This window comes from Onthophagus taurus, unplaced genomic scaffold (assembly GCF_036711975.1).
Source record: "Onthophagus taurus isolate NC unplaced genomic scaffold, IU_Otau_3.0 ScKx7SY_16, whole genome shotgun sequence".
In the NCBI taxonomy this organism is placed as follows: domain Eukaryota; kingdom Metazoa; phylum Arthropoda; class Insecta; order Coleoptera; family Scarabaeidae; genus Onthophagus; species Onthophagus taurus.
The window spans coordinates 2,785,556-2,807,769 of NW_027248941.1; the positions used below are offsets into that span (position 1 = coordinate 2,785,556).

Consider the following 22,214-nt stretch of genomic DNA (forward strand, 5'->3'; position numbering starts at 1 on the left):
ATAAATTAATCTTGTATTAATAATTTAGTTATTAAATAAAATAAGATTAAATTAAAAAAATATGAGGTTGGCAAGGTTGGTAGCCCTTCCTTTCATATTAATATTTTGACAGTGACAATTTCTGATTTAAAGTTTTAAGTAATCTCTTATAATTTATAATGGTAGTGATTATTAAGTGTTTTATTGTGTTCATTAATCAACGAAGAGTTCCGTTTTGATTACTTCTTGGTGAGTAATTAGTTTTATTAATTTAAAATTCCTTTCTTGTAAATACTTGTTAAAAAAATTAACATTCTTTCCTGAGATGATTGACATTTGTAAATAAAACTAAACTTACCTAACATTCCTTTCACGGTATAGTTGACATTACAAAGAAATTTAACCTTACTCAACATTCTTTCCCGAAATGATAGACATTTCTAAAGAGAACTAGCCGTATATACGTAAGAAATTAAATTTAAAGTAATTAAGTTGGTAGCCTTGCCTTTCATATCGAAATTTTGACAAAGTCAAAATAAGAAAATCTTAATCCATCTTTTTAATAATTGTTTTTAAATTTTTTTAGGGTTTAACCGTTTGTGGTATGAGAAATAAAACTAAAACTAGAAATTTTTGGGAGATTGTGTCACGAGATTTGTTTCGATTGCTCATTAGATTTATTAATTTGAATATTTTTAGATCTAAGTAATGTTTTTAATAAACTTAATTAATTTCATTTAAATTATTAATTAAGTAATTTAAAATTTATTTTCAAATTTAGTTGGGATTAAATAAAAAAAATTAAGTTGGTAGTCCTTCATGTCATGTCAAAATTTTGACAGAATCGATTTCTTTTTGGCATTTTGAGGTTAGTTTATTTTAAATACTTCTTTTTACATAGATATTATTTATTTAATAATCCAATACAACAAATAACATATACAAATATATACGCATTTTAAACTATGCTTATTTTAGAATCTATATAATTTTTTTTGGTATTATTTAAATATTTTTTTAATAAAACATATTACGAGTAATCATAACAAAAAAATCACATCAAAACTCACTTAACATTATTTCTCTTTATTTAAATTACACATAAAATTGTTTGCAACTATTTATTTATTTCCTCTCTTTAATTCTTCATTACTTCATTAATTTTTGTTTCATTGAGCTAATCACGTTTTTTCGTGTGTTGTGAGTGTTGTTGGTGAATTTATTTTTTTTTGTTGGTGTATGCAACGTGGATTGTCGGATTTAATTAAAATTAATTTTTGTTTCAGATTAAAATTGAAACATCAACAGACAACATCTAAAAGTGGATTTTTAAGTAGTTTTTTGTTTATTTTAAGAATTTTACAGAGGGGGATTTAAGTTTTAAAACATTTATTTCAATTTTTAAGAGTTAAAAACATTTATTTATTTTTTTGTTAAGATTTTTTTTATTTATTGCTTCTTATTTCGACCTTTTTTCTTTAACGAATCGTTTTTAACATTTAATTTAATTAATTCAATGATAAGTAGGCGAAAATGTGTAAAAAGTCAATTCACTCAAATCAGTCTTGTTAATGTATTCATTATTTTTCATTTCTTTTTAAAAAATTACTAATTAGAAGGGTTTTTGTGTGTATAATAGCGTAGAAAGTTTTTTTCTTTTCAAATCGTCTTTTTAAATATGTTTCACCCTGTATTTCTTTTTAGATAATTGCGTTTTATTTAAATCGACCTTGTTTTACATTCCCAATCAATTTAAACCTCAAAATTAACGTTTTAACCTCAAAATTTTTTTAATTGTCAAATTTGACGTTTTAACCTCAAAGTTTTTTTGACGTTTAAATGTCAAACGTAAAAATGACGTTTAAATTGAAATCGAAGTTTTAAACTAAAAAAATATTGTCTTCTTCTTTGTATAATCAAAGAATTTACGTAAATTGTGTTTCTTTTTACTTTTTAGGTCCTTCTTCTGATCGGGTGTCGACCGTGACGTAAACTGGGCGATATAAAACGACCGATTCCCGTAAGTTATGATCATTTCCGTCGTAGACTTGGCCCAAAAGGAATTCGGGGCCTATGTATTGGCCCCCTTCGACATGCGAGGCTGCATGTTCTAAAAGCGAAAGGTTAGATTAATTTAATTTTTTGGTTTAATTTTGATTTACCGTATTTAATAATTGGTGGTGTTGTTGAGTTTGGTATTCGGAAAGGCACAGTCGCTATCGTAATCGGAAAACTTAATTGAACAATGTCCGCGTCTTTTTGAGTGTCTAAACTGACGGTTAACACGTAGTAGATTTGGGCTAGGCGGCAAATTCCCACTAAAGTGGTCGGCATTGGGGGAATTACGAGACTATTTGAGCTATCCCATTTCGTGCGGGAGTTGGGTTTCACTTGGCTCCCCCTAAAACTCATAAAAATTAGAACAAACTTAATTTACATCATTTGTAAGCTCACCTGTATTCGAAAACGAGATGTTTGATATCTTTACTAACTCCCAAAACTCCTCTATCAATAAAGAATTCGCAACATTGTTCTAATCGTACTCGTAGAGCCACCTCTTCGTCGCTTCGGTTATCTATTGTCGCCTTTAATTTTAAACTTTCCTTGCAAACGTAAGCTGAGCGTTCGAGGACGCATCGTAAACTCACCGTGCTCTTTTTGCAACACCAACAACACGTGCTTTTATCATCCTCAAAAACCACGGGTTTCTTTATCAAATTAAAAAGAAATTAAATCAAATTGGACCCAACCCTAACTTATTTACCAAATATTGCTCGTCCATGCAATCGATGTGGGGGCCAATTATCGTGAAGTACTTCATTCCTTGCGGGGGACTCGCATAAGGAATATCGACAGTTACTTTTATGTAATAACGAATACAACATGGTTTGCTCTCGAATGAGCACGGCAAATTCGATTCGGGAAGTTTAAACCTAATGGAAAATAATTATTTATTAAAACGATCATTGTTTAACACCTTTCTTACTGGAAATTAAATCTGTGATATCCTCGTGGAAGTATGGGGATTGTATTTTCCGAATTTTGCTCGCCCCAAATTACCTGGCGCTCATCCACGAAATATTGATCTTCCTTCACCGTTCTTCGATCGCCAGATAGTAAAATTCTCCATTCGACGTGAACTTTTCCTCTTAAAATTACTCTAATTGCTATAAAATTAAATATTTGATAATATGATTTGGTGGCGCCATCTCTGATTATATTTCAACATTAATTTTGATAATTGACAGTTGTGATAAAATTTTTTCATCATTCCTGACTATGTTAGTACTGTTTTGGCTCACTCCATGCAATTATTAGGTAAGTTTCTTTTAAAACACTTTGGCAAAAGTTTCTAGTCTCCCCGAATATTTTAACTTAATTATCTTTTTAATGAAATTCATTTTATAATAACTTAATTTATTAAAATTTCGTGCTATTAATTCAAATAAAGTGGCGCCCTCTCTGAATACATTCTGACGTTAATTTGCATTGTTGAAAGTTGACGTTTATTATTTAATACTTAATTAATTAAACAGCACTTTGTTGTAATTAAAACCAATTATAACTCGATTATTGGCCACCCCGAGGTAAGTTTTGAACCTTTTTTGCTCGCTCAAAGTGATCATTTCGATCAAATTTCGAGTCCTCCCAATCCAAATTTTTAAAGTTATGTTTTAATTTTAAATTAAAAATAATAAAATTTGTTCATTTTAATCAAAATTTATTTAAAAATAACTTATTTTATTACAAGAAATATGTTAAATTTAAAATTTAACTCTATTAATGGAAATAAGGTGGCGCCATCTCTTCATTAATTTCAGTATTAATTCTTATTTTTGACAGTGACGTTTATGAAATTAGATTGTGATAAAATTATGTTTTTTTGAAGGAAAATGATCCCGGATTATGTTTGTAACTCCATATGATATGTGAGTTATGATAACAACCAGAGAAATCAGGAGAAAGTACAAGAAATCAACAACCAAAAGGAAATATAAAATTTATGCGCAATTTATATGTTATTATAGATAATAATTAGGCATAATAACTGAGTTAATAGAGAATAATTGAGTCATTTAAGTAAGTAATGCTCCAGCTTAATGGTTAAATCAAATTATTTCAAAATTTTTAAATTTTGACAGATGACAAGAATGACGTTTAAGTTGACATTTCGAACTTGAAAATTGGAAAATTTAATTTTTTTTAAGGTAAGTTCTTTTTTTGATTAAATTAAAATAATATTAATTTAAACAATTAACTTACTTTTTAATTTGAAATTTTCAATTGTGTCCAAAATAACGGCTCCGCTTACTTGTTCCCCCGCGTAATAATACTCTTTATCCAAGCGGATATCAAATTCCCTTATATAGTCCATTTTATCGGCTTGTTATTGTTGTTGATCATCCAACTGTTCTCTGAACGCACAATCAATTCAAATCATTTTTTTAAATCGAAAAAAAAATCTCTTTGTTATGGGTACAATTAAAGAGAAAATTGGTTTTATCTTTCCCAATCAAAAAAAAACTCACTTTATTCACATTTTCAATTTAATTTATTATTTTTCCACCGTTTTTTATTTAAACACAACTTCTGTTGAATTTTTTTTAAGCATTAGCACTTTGTTTTGGGTAAATTTAAGGTTGTGTAAGTTTCAAAAGTAGTTTTTGAATGAAACTAGATCTTTTTGCGTTTCTCGTTAAACACTGAGAGATATATCAGTCAGCTGATTCCCTCTCGAATAGAGAAATATCGAGAAGGGCGCGAGATCAATAGTTGGAGGCATGCTCCATTTGTGGATCGAAGTCCGAATAAGCACCGATTGGAGGATATCCAGCGGCTACGCCCCACAACGATTATATTCTATTTTCCTTTAGGGATTCATTAATGATTACAAGCTCTTATTGCGAAAAAAAGGTTGTTTTTAATTCCATTTTTTATCAATAAAAAGAAACTTTTTTTATAAAATCCATTGAAAATAACTGAAGCGTTATAAAATTAAAAATTAACCTTGATCTTATTGTATCATTTTAGTATAAAAATCATGATAAATTCAAATTTAAATCAGTTAGAACTTAATATACCCCAAAAAACATCACCAAAATGTTTAAAGTAGTTCTTTTAATATCGCTTTTGTTCTACATAAAATCATCACAGGTAAAAAATAATTAATTTAAGCTTTTCCGAGAGTACATCAATACATTCGTAGGCTATGATCCCATCTCTCATGCAATTCAAAACTATTTGTATGGAAGAAACCGGAATAACAGAAGATGAAATTCCACGTCCACCTTCCGGTTCACCACCTTCAGGTCCCCCACCTGACAGACCAGAACCATCTCAAAAATTAAAATGTTTCTTAGCGTGTTTACTCGAAAAAGGTGGCCTAATAAATTCGTCTGGCGATCTCCAAGTAGATAAAATCCCCATTCCAGGGGTTGATTTCACCTCGTGCAAAAACATAGAGGAATCAGATAAATGCAACAAAGCTTTTTTGATGGAAAAGTGTGTACGGAAATTATTACCGAGGCCTTAACCACGTCCGAATCACTTCATTGCGTTTTTAACTTAATCGCTTTTTAATTTTAATTAACATTTATTAGTTAATTTCGGTGGATTTTATGAAATAAAAGGGAATTAATACATATTTTTGATCAAAATAACCTAACATTTTCCAACATCCTAAAAACAAAGAAAATGCGTTATTTACATTAAAAATTTAATAATCTTACTATATTTTATTGAAATAACATCATTTTAATGATTTTTTGGGTTTATTTTAATAATTTAAACAAATTTTCTTCGTATAACCTCAAAATTAACTCAATTTACTCCATCTATATGTCGCCACACGAAATTAATCTGTGAACTAAATGTGTTATTTGCGATAAAAAGTTAATAATTTGTTATATTTAATTGAAATAACCACTTTTTTATGAATTTTTGGATTTATTTCAATTTAAATAAATTTTCTTCAAAAAAATTAAAATTAACTAAAACAACTCGCTCCATCTATACGTCACCTCACGAATTAATCATATAAACAAATTGTCATAAACGTCAAAAAACCCGAAAAAAATTTCTTTTTCCTTAAAAAAATGGAAAATTACGAGGAAGATTTCCTCGAAGACGACGATTTCATCATAAATTTTCCACCTGAGGTTCAGAAAGCGATCGAGCAGGTACTAATTAGTTACAATCGAAGAAAACTTAATCCTAACCTCACTTTTTTTAATCAACCTAAATAATTTTAGGTTTTACCCAGTAAAGATCCTTTGGATCAACCCGATTTTAACACAATCGATTACATAAACTCGTTATTCCCCACGGAACAATCGTTGTCGAATATTGATGAGGTTGTTATTAAAATGGAAAATAAAATCCAAACCATCGATAATGAAATAAGTACAGTTGTGCGGGGTCAAACAACCGCAAGTTCAGATGGAAGGCAAGCATTGGATGAGGCCCAAAAAGTGATTAAACAATTATTTGTGCATATTAAAGACATCAAGGAGCATGCGGAGAAATCGGAGGAGATGGTGCGGGAAATAACCAGGGATATAAAACAATTAGATTGCGCGAAAAGGAACTTAACTTTAGCGATAACCACTTTGAATCATTTACACATGTTAGTTGGGGGTGTTGATACCTTAAAAAGTCTGCAAGAAAAGCGATTATACGGCGAAATAGCTTTGCCGTTACAAGCAATAAGTGAGGTTATGACCCATTTTGAAGCTTACTCGGATATCCCTCAAATAAAAAATTTAAGCGATCAAGTCAAACAAATTCACGTTGAATTAGCGGAGCAGATAACTCACGATTTTAAAGAAGCCTTCGGGGGAAGCGTTAAAATTAATTTACCGAATAAACAATTATCGCAGGCTTGTTTAGTGGTTTCAATTTTAGAGCCTAGAGTTAAAAAGGATTTATTAAAATGGTTCGTTAATTTACAACTCCAAGAATACAATCATTTATTTCAAGAAACCGAAGATACTGCGTGGTTGGATAAAATCGACAAACGATACGCTTGGTTAAAACGTCATTTATTAGAGTTCGAGGAAAAATTAGGGAATATGTTTCCAACGAATTGGGAAGTTTCCGAAAGAATTGCGGTCCAATTTTGTTACGACACTCGAGATGAGTTATCTAAGTTGATGGTGAAACGAAAACATGAAATCGATGTTAAATTATTGTTGTATGCAATCCAAAAAACGACGAATTTTGAAAGTTTATTATCGAAGAAATTTATGGGGATTACGATTAACGAGGAGAAAGAGAAAAATGTGAAATCTCCGTTTCATTTGTTGATAGGAAAGTGTTTTATTCCTCATTTAAAGATTTATATTGATTCGATTGATTCGAATTTGTCCGATTTGATTGAGCGATTCCAACAAGACGAGAAATTCCAATCAAATTCGGAGCATTTAACCTCAAACGCGATTGTTTTACCAAGTTGTGCCGATTTATTCGTGTTTTATAAGAAAAGCATGATTCAATGCACCCAATTAGATACGTCCCAATCGATGTTGGATTTAACTAGGACTTTCCAAAAATATCTTCGCGAGTATTCCACAAAGTTGTTACAAAATAACTTACCGAAACTCGAGCAAAGCTCTTCTTTGGGGACAAGCGTCCAATCGATGATTACGCGGGATTTGCAAAAAATCTCGACTTCCGGGTTAATTCAGAATTTTCAATCGCTATTAAAGGAAGGTGAAAGTGTTCGATTTACGAAAGATGAGCGGATGAGGATTTGTAGTGTTTTAACGACGGCCGAGTATTGCCAGGAGACAACTCAACAATTAAGCGATAAATTAAAGGAAAAAATTGATGCGAATTTGGTGGACCAAATCGATTTGAGTCAAGAACAAGATCATTTCCATGGGGTTATCTCGAATTGTATTCAATTATTAGTGCAGGATTTAGAGAATGCTTGCGAACCAGCTTTAATCGCAATGACTAAGGTGATTAAATTAATTCAATTAATACAAAAATAATTATTTGGGTTGACACGCAGACGTTCTGGGTTCGAGTACCGGTTTAAATATTTTCACCAAGCTGCTCACCCGTCCAATTAAGCATAAGGTTATCCAATTCGAACAAATTGACGTTAACAGGGTGAGGTAGAATACGTGACGTCATTCGAGGAAAATAGTATATTATTATACCAGCATATAATGAGAATTATATGTGAGTGGAATACTACACTTTGTCCACGACTACTGTTGAAATCGATTCCATAAATTTATTTCTTTAAATACATTTTTGAAGAAAGTTTAAACGTCAATTGTGACACAAATTCAATGTTGCCAACTGTATCCAACTTCACAACAATTTGTCAAAATTAAATGTCAATTTTATGAAATGTCATATTTTTTTACGAAATCAAAATCTTCAAATCAAACTGACATGGACAAAGTAAGTAGGTACGCTCTGGTTTCTATGGAAATATATTTTTGTGTATTGCTTCTACATAGAAATGTCAATTCTTCCAATGACGTCACAGCAGGGTCTTTTCCGGGGGATACGTTCATAACAACAGCGTTCATAGGGTGTTGGATAACCTTATACAGTATATTTACTCAACGGCTGAATGTGCGTTAGCGCTCTAGAGGGTGCCCTCGTGGGGTCGTACCGGGGGACCAAGGGTTGATGAGCTCTGCTCCACCTTGGTTCGAGGGGGGCCGCGAGGGTGTGGTATCCTTGAGCGGCATCTGACAGGGGCGAACCCGCACTGGAACCTATGCACAGCACGCCCGGTGAAGGGGCATCGGTCAGGAAGCAAAATTAGCCAATAATCGAGATACGCTTGTATAACTTCTCAAACCTCTTAGAGGAGGATGTACAGTATGTTAATTATTTATCGTACCCTACGTCATCATTGCAAATATGCAACCAATATCACAGTATTGATATTGCGATACGTGATTTGCGTATACCAATACTGTGATATTGGTTGCATACTTGCAAAGATGACGTCGGGTACGATAATTAAATAAAACACAGTACAAGGGGCCCATTGTGGCCTAACTGCCGAGTATAGAATAAGCACTCCCCGTACCATACATACATACATACATACAAATAATAATTTTTATTTTTTTTTAGATCCAATGGCAAAACATCGACTCGGTAGGTGACCAAAGTTCTTATATAACCGCTTTAACCACTCACTTCAAAAACACAATCCCCACGATCCGAGATAACCTCTCAAACTCCCGGAAATATTACACCCAATTTTGCGTAAAATTCGCCAACGCTTTTATCCCAAAATTTATCCGGTCGATTTATAAATGTAAGCCCATAAACACCGAGGGGGCCGAGCAATTATTGTTGGACACCCACATGTTGAAAACGATCCTCTTAAATTTGCCTACGATTTCGTCACAAATTGATCGGCAAGCTCCGGCGTCCTACACTAAAGTCGTTAATAAAGGGATGACGAAGGCCGAGATGATTTTAAAGGTTGTGATGACCCCGATCGATTCCGCGAAAGCCTTCGTGGAGCAATACATGAAATTGTTACCCGATTGCCAGCAAGGCGAATTTTATAAGATTTTAGATATGAAAAACGTTAAGCGGCAGGAACAAACGGTTTTAGTTGAAATGTTAAGAACGCATAAACCGAACGTTGAGAAAGAAAATGATTAATTAGAATAAGGTAAGGAATAATTTAATAAATTTATTTTAATTACTATTTATGATCGACATAACCTCAAAATTTTCCAAGATCCTAAAAAATACATTTTTATTTCATACTTTAGTGAAATAACTTCTTTTTGATTAATTTTCGGAGTTGTTTTAATAATTTAAATAAATTATTTTCGTATAACCTAAAAATTAACAACTACCTCCATCTATGCGTCACTACACAAACTTATTATCTACAGTTTTTGTTATAAACCCGAATAATCCCCTTTTCCTTTAAAATCAACTACATTTATTGAGACAACATAAATTTTCGTGATTATTTTAATGATTTAAATACATTTTCTTTAAGGAAAATTTAATTTATAAACGACAACTCACTCCATCTATACGCCACTACACAAACTAATTGTCAACAAATTTTTATTTATAAACGTTAATTACCTGGAAAAAATCTCTTTTTTCTTTCATATCAACATAATTTGTTGTAATAACATAAATTTTCGGGTTTCTTCGAATAATTAAATAAATTATATACGTATAAACCAACAATTAACTCAAACACACAAACGTCAGCGCCATCTATACGTCACCACACGAATTAATCATACAAACAAATTTGAACGTCAATTCAACCTGAAAAATCCGTTTTTTTCCTTAAAATAATGGAAAATTACGAGGGAAATTTCCTCGAAGGCGACGATTGTATCATAAATTTCCCACCTGAAGTTAAAAAGACGTTCTAGTTAGTACTAATTAGTTAAAATCGAGAAAAACTTAATTCTAACCTCACTTTTTTTAAATCAACCTAAATGATTTTTGAGTTTACCCAAAAAGTTCCCAAATCGAATATCGATGAAGTTGTTAAAAAAGAAATAAGGTAAGAAATAATTTAATAAATTTATTTTAAATACAACATTAAAAATTATTTAATCACTATCAGTATCCGACAAAATCTTCCTACCTAAACCCTTATTATCATCAAATTCGCTTTCAAAACATCTACCGAAAACCAATTTAATCAGCTTCGTTCGAGGCGATTCTGATTTATTTGACATAACCTCAACTTCCATTTCATTTTCCTCGAAATCCATCTCGAAATTTTCTAAAATTGTTGGACTATTTAAATTAATGTTTTGATTATTTAATTTTAATTCATCTGTTTCTTGCGATGACCCATTTCGACTTAGGTTTTCCGATGCGAACCCAGCCGAAGCGAAAATAAAGTTCCCTTCGAACGCTAAATCTTGAATCGAGAAAATCACCGGTCTACAATTAAATTTATTTTAAACAGGTTTAAATAAATAATGATCGATATTACTTTCCACCACAATCGAAATTTAAAATTCCGTTTAAGCTGAAATTTTCGCAGAAATTAGCCGCTGCTCGAAACGATCTAAAACCAATCGTAATCGTTGTCGTTTCATCCCCAATTTTGTATTCGTCGAAATCGGCGGGTTTTAAAAAGATTTGTGATCTCAAATCGTGAGTTATTTCGTTATCTTAAAATAATAATTAAACATAACCTTAATTATAATTAATTTTGTTTAGCTCACTTGATGAATCGTAGTTTCTTACAATACATTTATTGGGTTTAAATTCCATGCTCATATCTTCATCACGACTTTGAAAATTATTCAAAATTCTTTGTAAAACAACTTTTCCAAAACTAATTTTCTTTGATAGTTTTTCCGGGTTATAATCGACGTTGATTAATTCCTTTTCGACGAGATTAATTTCGTGCCGAACGCTTAAATCGTGACTATACATTATCGTTACTACCAAAATCGATTCTTCGTTTAATTCGAGCTTACAACATTCCACTTTTTTATCTTTAGGCCCTTTCGATTTAAACACGTTGGATTTCATGGGGATTTTGCACGAAATTGATTCATTGGATATCGATGTTAGGTTTAAATCAGTGAAAAAGGTTGCGTTAAAAATGAATTTGGCGAAAGCTGTTTTCCCGTTGTTAACCGTTGATATTTGTAGGGAATCAGCTCTTGTTTCAATATATAAATAATCTCCTATTTTTGATAGGGTTTGGCACACCTTGTTGAGTACTAAAAAAAAGGGGTTAACACAAATTAGGATTAATTTATTAATTACTCTTTAAGTTAGCTCCGGGTATAACACAATTCATTTTTATACAAATAAATTTGTTGTTATTGAGATAACCTCAAAATTAGGTTATGTTGAGATTTCGTAAAGCGCCATCTATATGAATGGGGTGAAACTAATTTTGTTTTACTTTTAATTAAATTTAAATTAATTTTTGATGAATTATTAGAACAAATTGATTTTTAAATGAAATTAACTATTAAAATTAAATAAAATTGTAATATTTGATTAAAAAATAATAATAATTCAGTACTTTTCTTCTATTAGCGACATCTTTTATTTAGCAACAAAAGCAAAGCGTTTTTTATTTTTATAAAGTAAAGCGTAAACAAATTTAATTAACTTAAAATCAGTGTTAATTCCTTTATTTTTTCGTTAATAGAAGCGGAAATAACTTCAAAAGTAACTAAACTACAGCGTCGAAGTGATTCTTGGAGGATGGACTTGCAGCAACTAAATCACTCAGAGCATGGAGGTTATAAAGGTAGGCGAAAAATTGTTTATAAATTTTTTATTTAATTTTTTAACGAGTCTAAACAAATTATTCGTTTTCTTGGCTACGCAAACGCGCGTTTCCGTTCGTCAATCTGATAGAAAGTTGTTTAGCTCTTTCGACGATGTCTTTACGTTTCTTAGCCGAGACTCCGTGAGCAATTTCCGCGCAATAAGTTCGATTTTGCATCATCAATACTTCTAATTCCTGCAAAAAATTATCAATTCAAATCAAAATAATACACAAATGATTAATAATTTACCTTAACGTTATGGACCAAAACTTTACGGAAACCAGTCGGAAGCATATGACGCGATTTCTCCCAAGTTCCATAACCGATATTGGGCATTAAATATTGTCCCTTAAACCTCCTACGTACTCGGTTATCGATACCCTTTGGTTTCCTCCAATTACGCTATAAAAAACATTATTTAAAACATAACCTCAAAAAAAATTTGAATTAATTTACCTTCAACTTCCCATAGCGATCAGATTGATGCCTGATGAATTTCTTTGTCCTCTTTTTGACCAATTTAGGCCTATAAACCGGGCGAATTGCCATTATTTATCTAAAAAAGATTGAAACGTCAAAGTGAGGTTATGTTGATTTTTATTGATATATTAAAAAACACGAAATATGCGCGCGTAAAGGCTTATTAAAGCATTTAGGATTAAAAATTGATTATTTTTAAATAATTAACTCACCGATGGGGTAGATTTTAACTGAAAAATCTTTTCGGAAAGATCCGAAACGACCAGCGCGTACAATGGCGTGAAGTTAGAGGGTGTGCGTTTGTTACTAACAGGGTTACCAACCTAATTTTTGTTTTACGCGGTTATTTGGATTGCCTATATTAAACGATTATGTTTTAGATAAAATTTTACTTTATTAATTAAAAATTATTTAAATCGTAACAAAACGTGGATAAAAACGTTAACAATTCACTTAAAAATATATTTTTAGCATGTAAATTTTTAATTAATTGTTGGTATCCGGCGCAAATTTCTTTTAATGTCACCTAGAAAAATTAATTTTTACTAATTTTTTTATTATTAATTAAATACTTACATCGTCCCAATTTTGTTTAAAAACGCTTAAACATTGCGCCTCAAAATCTTCTTTTAAAATGAGTCGATTTTCAACGATCATCGTTAATAACTTAATGAAAACGTCCCAAGAATGCTTTTTATCCCCTGATTTGGACAACATATGGATGTTTCGTATTGATACGATTTGTTTGAAAGTTTCGTTTGGTGGTTTTGAGTCGCTCCAAAATTTTTTTAAAGTTTTTAGTGTTAATTCGGCAAGATGTGGGTTAAAAACAACTAAAAACAGCAATTAATTATTAAATTAACAAATTTTTAAATGTTAAAGTACCTAAAACCATGGATAACTCAACGATTAATTTATATATCGTGAAAACAACATTATCATTAACATCACATCGATGTTCAATCGTAACTTGAGCCTCATCTAAAACATGAATTATTTTTTTAAAATCATTTTGTTGATTTTCAATTAAATTAAGCATTAATTCTTTGATTTCGTTTAACATTTCGACTCCGCTTAAACTATCTTCATGATGATTATCCAATGTCCTTGTTAAATTCGAACTGATTTTATTATTCGGGGTTTTGATTCTCCTTTCTTCTTGATTAATCGCCTTTTCAACATCTTTGGAGCTCAAACTAACCTCAATCCACGTTTTTATTTTCTCCCGGCAAATTTTTTTTGATATCGTAACGCATTTTTCCACAACAACGGGTAACTCATCGATCGAACTTAACCCTTTTATTGATAAATCGATTTTTTCTTGGATTATTTTCTCGGATATCTCAAAACATTTCGATTTAATCTCATTGAGGAGATCATTTATTGATTTGTCGGGCTTAATTAGGTGGGATTTAACAATGTCTTTACGAATTTCGATTATTTTTGAGGTTAGGTGTTGAATGCAACTTGAGGTCACCTTTTCCGTAGCGAATTCGATTAGTTTTCGGACCGTTTCGGGTTGCGAGTTTAAAAAGGCCTCTTCGAGTTGTTTTTGGATCTCCTCGATTGATTTTTCGGGTTCTTTTTTTGTTAGCGGGGTTATGTGCTTAGAAACGTAACAATTTTTTGGGTTATTATTGGTTGATAAAACATTTTTAAACACCTCTAAAGCGGGGACGCACAAATACAAACAATTTTCACTTATTAAATTTAATTCGTCGATAGGAAACCCGTTTTGGGGATTTCCGTTTAAAATTTTTTTAAAATAATCCTCCGATTTATCATCTTCGTCGAAAATTTTTTCTTTACGGCTCAATTTTTCATTCTTTGGGAAATGGGGTAACCCAAACAACCAATTTAATGAGACAATAACAAGTAAGCTCCCATAATTTTGGGGTTGCACCCCTTGATTAATCTCGAATAAAGTTTTAATCGGTTTTTGGTAACTCGGTAAACGCAGCGATACGTAATCGAACATCGATAAATAGATTACAATCCAAGGAATTGTAAAAGCAATTCTTTTCTTGTTTATAGCTCCAATTATTAAGTCATTTAAGTCCAAAATTGGGCGAAAAAAAGTTCGCGTTTTAATCTGGTTCAATAAAACTTTATTCGGAATGCTTTTCGAGCTTTCTTGGTAGGGTAAAGACTCAACATAACCTAAAAATTTCGCCAAAATTAATAATTCCGACAGTTTTTTGTACAAACTGTCAATGGCTTGCGTTTTTAGAACGTTTTCTAAAAATTTAAGTTGGTATTATTTGACGTTAACAAACATAACCTAATTTTGTGTTACCTCTATGTATTAAATCATATCCAGTAAATACATAATCATTTTCAATCAAGATATGGTTCAAAATCACATCTTTTAGGTGCTCCAAAAAGGAGGGATTCGCACAATTTAAAATAAACCCCTTAAAAAATTCTTCATAACCATAAAAATCGGGTTTTGACTCAAAATCGGAATGATTCCTCGACGACAATCTCATCCGTAACTTATTTAATTTTGATGAATCGACTCCGGGGAAGTGTTTAAAGATTTCTTCTTCGTTTTGCACCAAATCGACCTTAAAAAGTTATTATTTTCTTTATCAATTAATTAATTAATTTGTCCACAACTATCTTGTAATATATACCTTACAAATGAGTTTTCTAAATCAAAAATAACATACTTTTTTAAATAAATTATTGAAAAAATTCGAAAAAAACGTCAATGTGACACAAATTCAATGTTACCAACTGTAACCAACTTCACAACGATTTGTCAAAATTAAATGCCAATTTTATGAAACGTCATCTTTCTTTTTACGAAAATTGCGCATTATTTTTTTTTGAAATTTTAAGTATGAAGATTTCGTGTTCTCGGGGGCGGCCGATGTCTTCGAAAACGGCCTGTGCTAGGAAATGTGTTATTTTTGTTTATCTATTTGTTCGTCGTCCTGTTACCAACAATCACGTAATGTTACCAACTGTAACTAACTTCACAACAATTTGTCAAAATTAAACGTCAATTTTACAAAACGTTGTGTTTATTCAAATGATTATTCACCGCTATTATTCACTCTGTGAAAAATGACTACCCTTTCGTTTTAGAAAACTCATTTATAAGGTATATAATAAAGGTAGTCATGGACAAATTAATTTCTTCATCAAATAATTAATTAAATTATTACCTCAATTTCCTTATTACACATCAATAATAACTGTGATTTAAATAACTTTGCTAATTGCCTCAAATTAACGGGATCGGTACATAACCCCAATAAATTTTTAATTTTTTGTTGGAAAATATACTCCGTGTTTTTCGACTTCTTCAATTTATCCTCCCAAACGTTTAATAAGTCATAAAAGGAATCTCGTTGTTTCCGGAACGCGTGAAAAGATGTTAAATTGATGAAATTGTCTTTATTGTCGGTTTCGGTGGTGAAATTCACATTTCTAACCTCACTTTTTTGTGGGGTACTTAACGTTTCCTTATTTTTCTCGTTAATTAATGATTTGATGAATATTTCGAGATTAAAATACTTATCTTGATAAAAATCGGAGATTCTCGGGTTATTCAATATCAAATTTAGCGTGGTTTTATCGAAAATCTTCAAATAATCTTTTAGTTGACTCAAAGATTCCAAGGAGAAATAAATTTGGTTATGAATCGATTTAAAAAGCGATTTTATCGAGTTCTCATCGACGGATTTCGAATTTGATTCATCGTAGAGTTGAGATTTTGAGGTTAATAAAGATATCAAGAAATATAACTCCGATAGAACGTTTAGTGCGGAATTATTCTTGATTAAATAGACGTAAAGTTTCACAATCAAATCGATTTGTGAGGTGAACGTGGAATTTTTTAACTTCGGGATTAATTCCTCTTTTTTGATTATGTTGAAATTTAAGTTGTCTAATTTTAAATGATTTTTTTGGAGCTCGTTTAAATCCCCGATTATTTTGGTGCGACTCTCCTCGACGTTCTCGCAATCGATTCCTTTAAATAAATTTGGCTCTTCGAGGTTTTTAATGTTTACGTTTTCTTTTTCGTTGGAGTTAACCTCACTTTTATTAAGGAAAGTTGGTTTAATTCTCCTTTTGTTTTGTTTGTTAACGGTTTTTATGTTGGAGACGAAATCCCCCAAACACAAAGTATGGTCTTTTTGGTAAAAATTTAAACTCCTCTTCGATTTGAACTCGTTGCTTTTCCTCGGCCAAGTTGCGTTTAAATTGGGGGTTTTATTAATCGGTGTGCTTGTCGTGAAGCTTGTATTAAAATTCTTTTTGATTTTGTTATCGGGGGTTGTTAATAATAAATTTTCGGCGCTTATTAATGGAGAATCGTGGAGGAAATTTATGAAATAAGCTAAAAAATCGTGGGGGTTACACGAAACATTTTTGATAAATCTAACCTAAAAAAATTTTTTGTTGACACGTTAAAAGTGAGGTTATGTTTACTTACCGAGTTTTCTGCAGAATTTAACCAAGTTATTAACTCATCCTCGCTTATTTCGCGGTTAATGTAACCCAATAACACGTTTAGAGACATTTTTAACATTAACTTTTAATTAAAATTGGAAAATAAAACGAAATTGTGTTATTTGGTTATGTTGTTCATAGACATCTTAAAATGTATGCGTCATCACAACACACTTAATGAATTTAAAATTAGAAAATGGATTTTATTATTTATTTATTTTTATTAAAAAAAAACGCACTTAAATATTAAAACAAAGGAGTATAACGACAAAAAAATTTGTCACAGCCGATTTTTTTTGTGTTTTATTAACTACGTTTTATCGGAAGGAATTTCCGTGAAAATCACCTTCGTTTCATCATCCTCCTCAAATATTTCCGTTTTTATTTTAACCTCACTATCTTCTAAACAACTTTCTAAAGTAAACGTTTTTTCAGAGTCACTTTTATCATCATCATTTTCTTTTTTCTCTTTTTTAGTTTCAATTTCGTTGGGATTGAGATGCCGAGCTCGTAATGGTTTTAAATCGTCGTGGTCGTAATCTTCGTTGTGATAATATCTTGGTACTTTAACTTGCGGTCTCGATTTAGTCCCTTTCCGATACAAAATAGGGGGTGCCTAAAAATTTGGGGTTATGTTTTTTATTTTTTGACGTTTACGTCAATTAATTACCAACCTAATTTTTTTTTTAAATTAATTTTGACATTGACATAAATATCTTACCGATTCTTGATCACACGATTTTCTCTTTTTAACACTTTTCTTCCCCATCAAATCCTTTTTAATTTCATCTTCTGCATAATTCGGCTTTAAAAGGGGCATGGAATCATCTAATAGCGGCTTAATTAATTTCTTTTTAACGTTTTGTTGTTTTTCTTGTACTTCTTTATTTATTATCGGTTTAACGTCCATTTTTGATTGTTGCGGAATCACCAACGATCTTCGTTGATCAATATTAATCGATTTGGTCGCATTTTCCTGTTTATTCTTAACATTATCGGATTGCTTTTTGTTGGATTTCCCTGCGAGTCCTTTAATCTAACCAAAACAATCAATATCATCCTTAAAATCGTTGTATTAACTTACTTGTAAGGTTTCAGCAACGGTTAATAATTCCTGTAATTTGCTTTGATCGATATGTACCTCGCCGGTGTACATGAAATCGACTAAAATTTGCAACAACCAAAACGGGATTGTATTCAGAAAGATGATGACGTGCTGGTTTGGGGGCACATCAGAAAGCATATTTTCAAAATACGCACTACACGATGATAAAATTAACTAACAAAAAAATTAAATCAGATTTAATCCTCATTAACCCCTTTTATTTTACCTTATGGCACTTTAAAGTTTTTTTCCCCGATGACAAAGTCACATCGACGAATTGCTCCTTTTTTAGCAACATCGGAAACATGTTTTTCATATTATCATGGTGGCTGTTCCATCGTAAGCAAACCTCCTCATCGTCGGAATCTTTTTCTTCCTTTTTGGGTTCGCTTATTTGATTGAAATGGTCGATATCGGGGGCTCCCAATGAATCCTCGAAGCTCGAAGTGACACTTTTCGGCCCCCTTTTTTTAAGTGAATTGCTCTCCGAGGTGTCTGAGGCGAATCCGTCCGAAAACAAAATCGATTTAAGTTTCTTCCAACGCCTTATATTCGATTCGGCGATTCCGAAGGTTCGTTCGGCTTCTCGGTTGCTAAATTTTTCGGCGTATAATACGACGGTTTTTTTGAATTCGGTTGGGTATCGTGGTAGACACGGCGTTCCCGGTGGTCTCCACTCCACGTCTTTATCCATTTCGATTAAAATTGAGTTTTTTTATTGAAGAAAAGTGAGGTTATGTCGTTGATTTAATTAGTTTCGAATTAAACTTTTCGAAATCACTTTTTATTGTTATAAAGATTGATTTTTTGATTAATACGATTCAAATTTGTGAATCTTCTCAAAATTTCTCGAGATTTTTAATTTTTATTCTATTTGAGCTATTTATTATGGCGCGCCATTTTTGTTTTGCTCAAAAATTTTTGGTTACCAATTTAATTAATTTATCTCAAGTTAATTATTAATCAATCTGTATTGAGTTAATTTTATTAATTTCTTTGTTAATCGTTTTTAATTAAATAAAAATTAAATTTGAAAAAAATCGCTTCAATTTAGTAGTTTTTAATTTTTTGAGGTTGGTAATGAAAAGTTTTTCGCGACTAATGTCAAAACCTTAACCTAACCTATAAAAGTGTGTATGTAATAAAATCGCGCATTTGGGGCCCGTTTTTTTTCCTAACTAAATACGAAATGGCGGATATGGCGTCTCTTTTGGAGGATTTGATCGGAATACGCCAATTGTTGTGGGGGCCGGTTATAAAGCAGGATATTTTTAGGCGATGGTCCCAAGGTGATTTATTTGATGTTTTTGTGACTTTTTCGTTTGACAAATCCCCTTTTTAGGATTTTATTTTAGTCAACACGAACGTAGCGGTTTAGAACAATTAGAGGGAGGCCCATGCTCGATAATAGCCCCGACCCAAGCTTACATATTAAAGAAATTATTATTAGATTACGGAAACTTCTCGTTTCGAGATAATGTAACTCATGAAATCTTTACAGTTAACTTTTTATAATTTTACTTGATTTAAGATGACAGAAGAGCTCCAAAATAACGTTTTAGTGCACGCGGTTTGCGATATGTTGCGTCAATGCACCCACGATCGATTTTGCGTGGTCTATTTAGACCAAAAAGTGAATTCGATGGAGATCGAATCGACCTCAGCTCACGCGGACCCGGAAAAGTTCCACGATCATCTACGCATTACAATTTTATCTGGGTTAACCGAATTGGAGAAATACTTTCACGAGAACGTTAATAGTTTAAAACGGCAATACGGGGCGTTATTGTTTTTGTATTCCGTAATATCAACTAAGGGATTAGATCAAGTGAAATTAGAGTGCGACTCGACCGATCCTTTAATCGACGCTATTTACGGCTACGGAAGTCAAAGTTTAATAAATCTAATGATAACGGGGAGAGCTGTTACTTACGTTTGGGATCATGAACAGGACGTGGGCGGATTAAAATTAAAAGGATTGGATAAGCAAAGTCAAATAGGATTCATAACCTCAATGGAGCATTTACGATATTGCACGGTGGGCTCGTTTTATAAAAGCCCGGTGCACCCCATTTGGGTTTTAGGCTCGGACACGCATTTAACCGTTCTTTTTAGTGAAGAGCGCAAATTGGTTAGCCCCGAAACGAAGAGCGAACAAGCGAGGCGCGTTTTTAAAAACTACGATAAAGACGGAAATAATTTCATTAACGTTGAAAGTCTCCAAGCCGTTTTACAAGAATTAGACCTCGTCAGTGACTCGGCTTAGTAAATACCAACTAAAATAAGCGAATAAATAAATTAATAAAACCATTTTTAGCGTGGATATAATGCGGAAGAAATTAGATTCGGAAAATTTAGGTATTATTCTTTTAAACGCTTTTATGGAGGAATTTTTTCCAACGGAGGAATCGTCCGTGCCCGATATGTTCCAATTAATACATTATAACGGGTTACCTATAAGTAATGTTGACGGTCAAGTAAGGGGGGCCCACCAAATCGGTTAAAACGATTACATTTATTTCATTTTTAGGTTAAGTATCACGTGGGCTCCGCAATATTACTCGAATCGGACGTTAGATCAATATGCGAATCGAATCCGATGTTGACGTGCCTACAGACTAAATGGCCAAACATAGAGATAACGTGGTGGAATAATATCACACCCAGTTTGAACTAAAAGATCGAAAAAGTATTAAAGTGACAGTTATTAAGTTAAAGAATTGGGAGGAATTTTTTTAATTTTTAGGAGCCGCTTTAGAGATTTTTTTTTATTAAAATATTAAAGAAAAACGGAGCTTTAATAAAATAATATTATAATTAATGAATTATTACGATTATTATTAATTTTTATTTTTTAACTTTTCTACATATTAATTTAAACAATTAAAAAGTACTGTACCATTTTAGTATTGATTTTTTTGTAATAATTAAACTAAAATAAAGATTAATCGTTTTTGTTATTAATTAATTAATAATTATTTATAAATAATAAAATTAAGTTGGCACTAAAACGTCATTTAAAATCAATTTCTTAAAAAAAATTAAGTTGGTAACTCTTCATTAAAACGATTAAATGTCAAAAAGCGAATAGGCGGAAAAAATAATCCGATTTGTGGAGAAATTCCCGGAATCTCCTCATCAAAATTAGACCAAAAAACATTCTACGATGAGCAAAATTTATAATCACTTTTTTTAACTCCAAAAATTATACAAAATATTAAAGTAGTTTGAATTAATTGAAGAAGATAGTATATATATGGTTATAGTTCATTTTTTTCTATAATATCTGTCAAATTGTAAAGTTGGCAAAATTAACAGGGAGTTTTGTTTTATCATGTTTTGAAGAAAATATGTCACATTGACGTTTGAGCTTTCGTTATTCAAAAAGAAAAGGTGCATAAAAAGTGTTGTGGGGTGTTTATTTGCCATTTATTTATCTAGAAAAGGTATTTTATACTATTAATTACTTTGTAGCACGTTTTTACAACAAATATGTACTTCGTGAAAATCGTATTTATCTAAAAATTTATTAGTATTTTAACCTCAACTAATTAGTTACTGAAAATGTTACTAAAAATCATGAAAACAACATAAATTTTATAAGGGTCCTAGATAATACCAACAGAAACCCTAAATAATTTACATTGACAAGTATTATAGAAAAAAAACGAACTATAGTTCTAGTTTGACACTTGCACTGTCATTAGAATCTGTAAATTGTGATAATATCGATAAGTTTCTTATTTTTCTTTTAAACCCTTTTTCCTTTTGGAATAACGTATTATTTTAGCTTTAACCTTGCTTCTTATTAATTTCTTTAATATTATTAATAAAAGTATTTTTTAGGTTATGTTGATATAGTACAATGTTTCACCGAAAGATGTCACTAAAATCCTTCTAATTAAACATATTTT

The 22,214-nt window shown here is 31.4% G+C and overlaps 8 protein-coding genes across 13 annotated transcripts; 3 read left to right on the plus strand and 5 right to left on the minus strand.

The window, feature by feature from the left end:
- Window positions 1-1,044: 1,044 nt before the first annotated feature.
- LOC111418024 (arrestin domain-containing protein 3-like) lies at window positions 1,045-5,852 on the minus strand. Of its 2 annotated transcripts, XM_071201133.1 has the most exons (8): window positions 5,709-5,852; window positions 4,509-5,658; window positions 4,243-4,394; window positions 2,966-3,146; window positions 2,744-2,912; window positions 2,434-2,687; window positions 2,142-2,380; window positions 1,045-2,089 (listed from the first exon to the last, which is right to left on the minus strand). In XM_071201133.1, the coding sequence occupies exons 3-8, from the start codon at window positions 4,352-4,354 to the stop codon at window positions 1,926-1,928; spliced, it is 1,119 nt and encodes a 372-aa protein (XP_071057234.1). In that variant the 5' UTR covers window positions 4,355-4,394; window positions 4,509-5,658; window positions 5,709-5,852; the 3' UTR covers window positions 1,045-1,925. The 2 variants fall into 2 exon arrangements, with proteins under 2 accessions (XP_071057234.1, XP_022906231.1); XM_023050463.2 differs by having other exon boundaries at window positions 4,243-5,658; window positions 5,709-5,851.
- Window positions 5,189-5,512, plus strand: LOC111418035 (Odorant-binding protein 57c). Its single transcript, XM_023050472.2, has one exon. The coding sequence runs from the start codon at window positions 5,189-5,191 to the stop codon at window positions 5,510-5,512; it is 324 nt and encodes a 107-aa protein (XP_022906240.2).
- Window positions 5,853-6,004: 152 nt separating the features above from the next.
- LOC111417513 (vacuolar protein sorting 53) lies at window positions 6,005-12,583 on the plus strand. Of its 3 annotated transcripts, XR_011642261.1 has the most exons (5): window positions 6,005-6,158; window positions 6,231-7,940; window positions 9,085-9,637; window positions 9,977-10,504; window positions 12,128-12,201. XR_011642261.1 is itself a non-coding variant. In XM_071201117.1 (4 exons), exons 1-3 carry the CDS (start codon window positions 6,075-6,077, stop codon window positions 9,625-9,627), a joined length of 2,337 nt encoding a protein of 778 aa, XP_071057218.1. In that variant the 5' UTR covers window positions 6,005-6,074; the 3' UTR covers window positions 9,628-9,637; window positions 12,128-12,583. The 3 variants fall into 3 exon arrangements, 2 of the variants coding, with proteins under 2 accessions (XP_071057218.1, XP_071057217.1); XM_071201117.1 differs by lacking the exon at window positions 9,977-10,504 and having other exon boundaries at window positions 12,128-12,583; XM_071201116.1 differs by lacking the exons at window positions 9,977-10,504; window positions 12,128-12,201 and having other exon boundaries at window positions 9,085-9,673.
- Window positions 10,511-11,844, minus strand: LOC111417521 (cell cycle checkpoint control protein Rad9). Its single transcript, XM_023049831.2, has 4 exons — window positions 11,734-11,844; window positions 11,181-11,687; window positions 10,946-11,126; window positions 10,511-10,893 (listed from the first exon to the last, which is right to left on the minus strand). Exons 1-4 carry the CDS (start codon window positions 11,765-11,767, stop codon window positions 10,554-10,556), a joined length of 1,062 nt encoding a protein of 353 aa, XP_022905599.1. The 5' UTR covers window positions 11,768-11,844; the 3' UTR covers window positions 10,511-10,553.
- Window positions 12,200-21,264, plus strand: LOC111417360 (ubiquitin carboxyl-terminal hydrolase MINDY-3 homolog). Of its 3 annotated transcripts, XM_071201130.1 has the most exons (6): window positions 19,487-19,589; window positions 19,643-19,779; window positions 19,832-20,565; window positions 20,618-20,777; window positions 20,831-20,989; window positions 21,047-21,264. In XM_071201130.1, the coding sequence occupies exons 1-5, from the start codon at window positions 19,490-19,492 to the stop codon at window positions 20,975-20,977; spliced, it is 1,278 nt and encodes a 425-aa protein (XP_071057231.1). In that variant the 5' UTR covers window positions 19,487-19,489; the 3' UTR covers window positions 20,978-20,989; window positions 21,047-21,264. The 3 variants fall into 3 exon arrangements, with proteins under 3 accessions (XP_071057232.1, XP_071057231.1, XP_022905383.1); XM_023049615.2 differs by having other exon boundaries at window positions 20,831-21,264; XM_071201131.1 differs by lacking the exons at window positions 19,487-19,589; window positions 19,643-19,779 and adding an exon at window positions 12,200-12,229 and having other exon boundaries at window positions 20,831-21,264.
- On the minus strand, window positions 12,242-12,800 carry LOC111417401 (Ribosomal protein L32). The gene is made up of 3 exons (XM_023049672.2): window positions 12,708-12,800; window positions 12,501-12,653; window positions 12,242-12,445 (listed from the first exon to the last, which is right to left on the minus strand). Exons 1-3 carry the CDS (start codon window positions 12,798-12,800, stop codon window positions 12,287-12,289), a joined length of 405 nt encoding a protein of 134 aa, XP_022905440.1. The 3' UTR covers window positions 12,242-12,286.
- On the minus strand, window positions 13,098-17,366 carry LOC111417342 (codanin-1 like protein dlt). Its single transcript, XM_023049592.2, has 6 exons — window positions 17,179-17,366; window positions 15,905-17,128; window positions 15,028-15,298; window positions 13,617-14,969; window positions 13,308-13,564; window positions 13,098-13,257 (listed from the first exon to the last, which is right to left on the minus strand). The coding sequence occupies exons 1-6, from the start codon at window positions 17,272-17,274 to the stop codon at window positions 13,132-13,134; spliced, it is 3,327 nt and encodes a 1,108-aa protein (XP_022905360.2). The 5' UTR covers window positions 17,275-17,366; the 3' UTR covers window positions 13,098-13,131.
- LOC139432488 (uncharacterized) lies at window positions 17,393-19,225 on the minus strand. The gene is made up of 4 exons (XM_071201129.1): window positions 18,527-19,225; window positions 18,280-18,474; window positions 17,917-18,231; window positions 17,393-17,811 (listed from the first exon to the last, which is right to left on the minus strand). The coding sequence occupies exons 1-4, from the start codon at window positions 18,992-18,994 to the stop codon at window positions 17,506-17,508; spliced, it is 1,284 nt and encodes a 427-aa protein (XP_071057230.1). The 5' UTR covers window positions 18,995-19,225; the 3' UTR covers window positions 17,393-17,505.
- Window positions 21,265-22,214: the final 950 nt, after the last annotated feature.

Coding starts and splice junctions, on each gene's coding strand:
- LOC111418024 (XM_071201133.1), bottom strand. CDS start 4,354: ATGGACTATATAAGGGAATTTGATATCCGCTTGGATAAAGAGTATTAT. Junction 2,913..2,965: donor TATCACAGATTTAATTTCCA/GTAAGAAAGGTG, acceptor ATTTTCCATTAG/GTTTAAACTTCCCGAATCGA. Junction 2,381..2,433: donor CATCTCGTTTTCGAATACAG/GTGAGCTTACAA, acceptor TATGAGTTTTAG/GGGGAGCCAAGTGAAACCCA.
- LOC111418035 (XM_023050472.2), top strand. CDS start 5,189: ATGATCCCATCTCTCATGCAATTCAAAACTATTTGTATGGAAGAAACC.
- LOC111417513 (XM_071201117.1), top strand. CDS start 6,075: ATGGAAAATTACGAGGAAGATTTCCTCGAAGACGACGATTTCATCATA. Junction 6,159..6,230: donor TTCAGAAAGCGATCGAGCAG/GTACTAATTAGT, acceptor AAATAATTTTAG/GTTTTACCCAGTAAAGATCC. Junction 7,941..9,084: donor CTTTAATCGCAATGACTAAG/GTGATTAAATTA, acceptor ATTTTTTTTTAG/ATCCAATGGCAAAACATCGA.
- LOC111417521 (XM_023049831.2), bottom strand. CDS start 11,767: ATGAATTGTGTTATACCCGGAGCTAACTTAAAGA. Junction 11,688..11,733: donor ACCCGGAGCTAACTTAAAGA/GTAATTAATAAA, acceptor CCTTTTTTTTAG/TACTCAACAAGGTGTGCCAA. Junction 11,127..11,180: donor AAGAAACTACGATTCATCAA/GTGAGCTAAACA, acceptor TATTATTTTAAG/ATAACGAAATAACTCACGAT.
- LOC111417401 (XM_023049672.2), bottom strand. CDS start 12,800: ATGGCAATTCGCCCGGTTTATAGGCCTAAATTGGTCAAAAAGAGGACA. Junction 12,654..12,707: donor ATCGCTATGGGAAGTTGAAG/GTAAATTAATTC, acceptor TGTTTTTTATAG/CGTAATTGGAGGAAACCAAA. Junction 12,446..12,500: donor TTTTGGTCCATAACGTTAAG/GTAAATTATTAA, acceptor AATTTTTTGCAG/GAATTAGAAGTATTGATGAT.
- LOC111417342 (XM_023049592.2), bottom strand. CDS start 17,274: ATGTTAAAAATGTCTCTAAACGTGTTATTGGGTTACATTAACCGCGAA. Junction 13,565..13,616: donor TGAGTTATCCATGGTTTTAG/GTACTTTAACAT, acceptor TGCTGTTTTTAG/TTGTTTTTAACCCACATCTT. Junction 13,258..13,307: donor TTAAACAAAATTGGGACGAT/GTAAGTATTTAA, acceptor TAATTTTTCTAG/GTGACATTAAAAGAAATTTG.
- LOC139432488 (XM_071201129.1), bottom strand. CDS start 18,994: ATGGATAAAGACGTGGAGTGGAGACCACCGGGAACGCCGTGTCTACCA. Junction 18,475..18,526: donor AAACTTTAAAGTGCCATAAG/GTAAAATAAAAG, acceptor TTTTTTTGTTAG/TTAATTTTATCATCGTGTAG. Junction 18,232..18,279: donor CCGTTGCTGAAACCTTACAA/GTAAGTTAATAC, acceptor TGTTTTGGTTAG/ATTAAAGGACTCGCAGGGAA.
- LOC111417360 (XM_023049615.2), top strand. CDS start 19,490: ATGGCGGATATGGCGTCTCTTTTGGAGGATTTGATCGGAATACGCCAA. Junction 19,590..19,642: donor TTTTAGGCGATGGTCCCAAG/GTGATTTATTTG, acceptor TCCCCTTTTTAG/GATTTTATTTTAGTCAACAC. Junction 20,778..20,830: donor TAAGTAATGTTGACGGTCAA/GTAAGGGGGGCC, acceptor TTTCATTTTTAG/GTTAAGTATCACGTGGGCTC.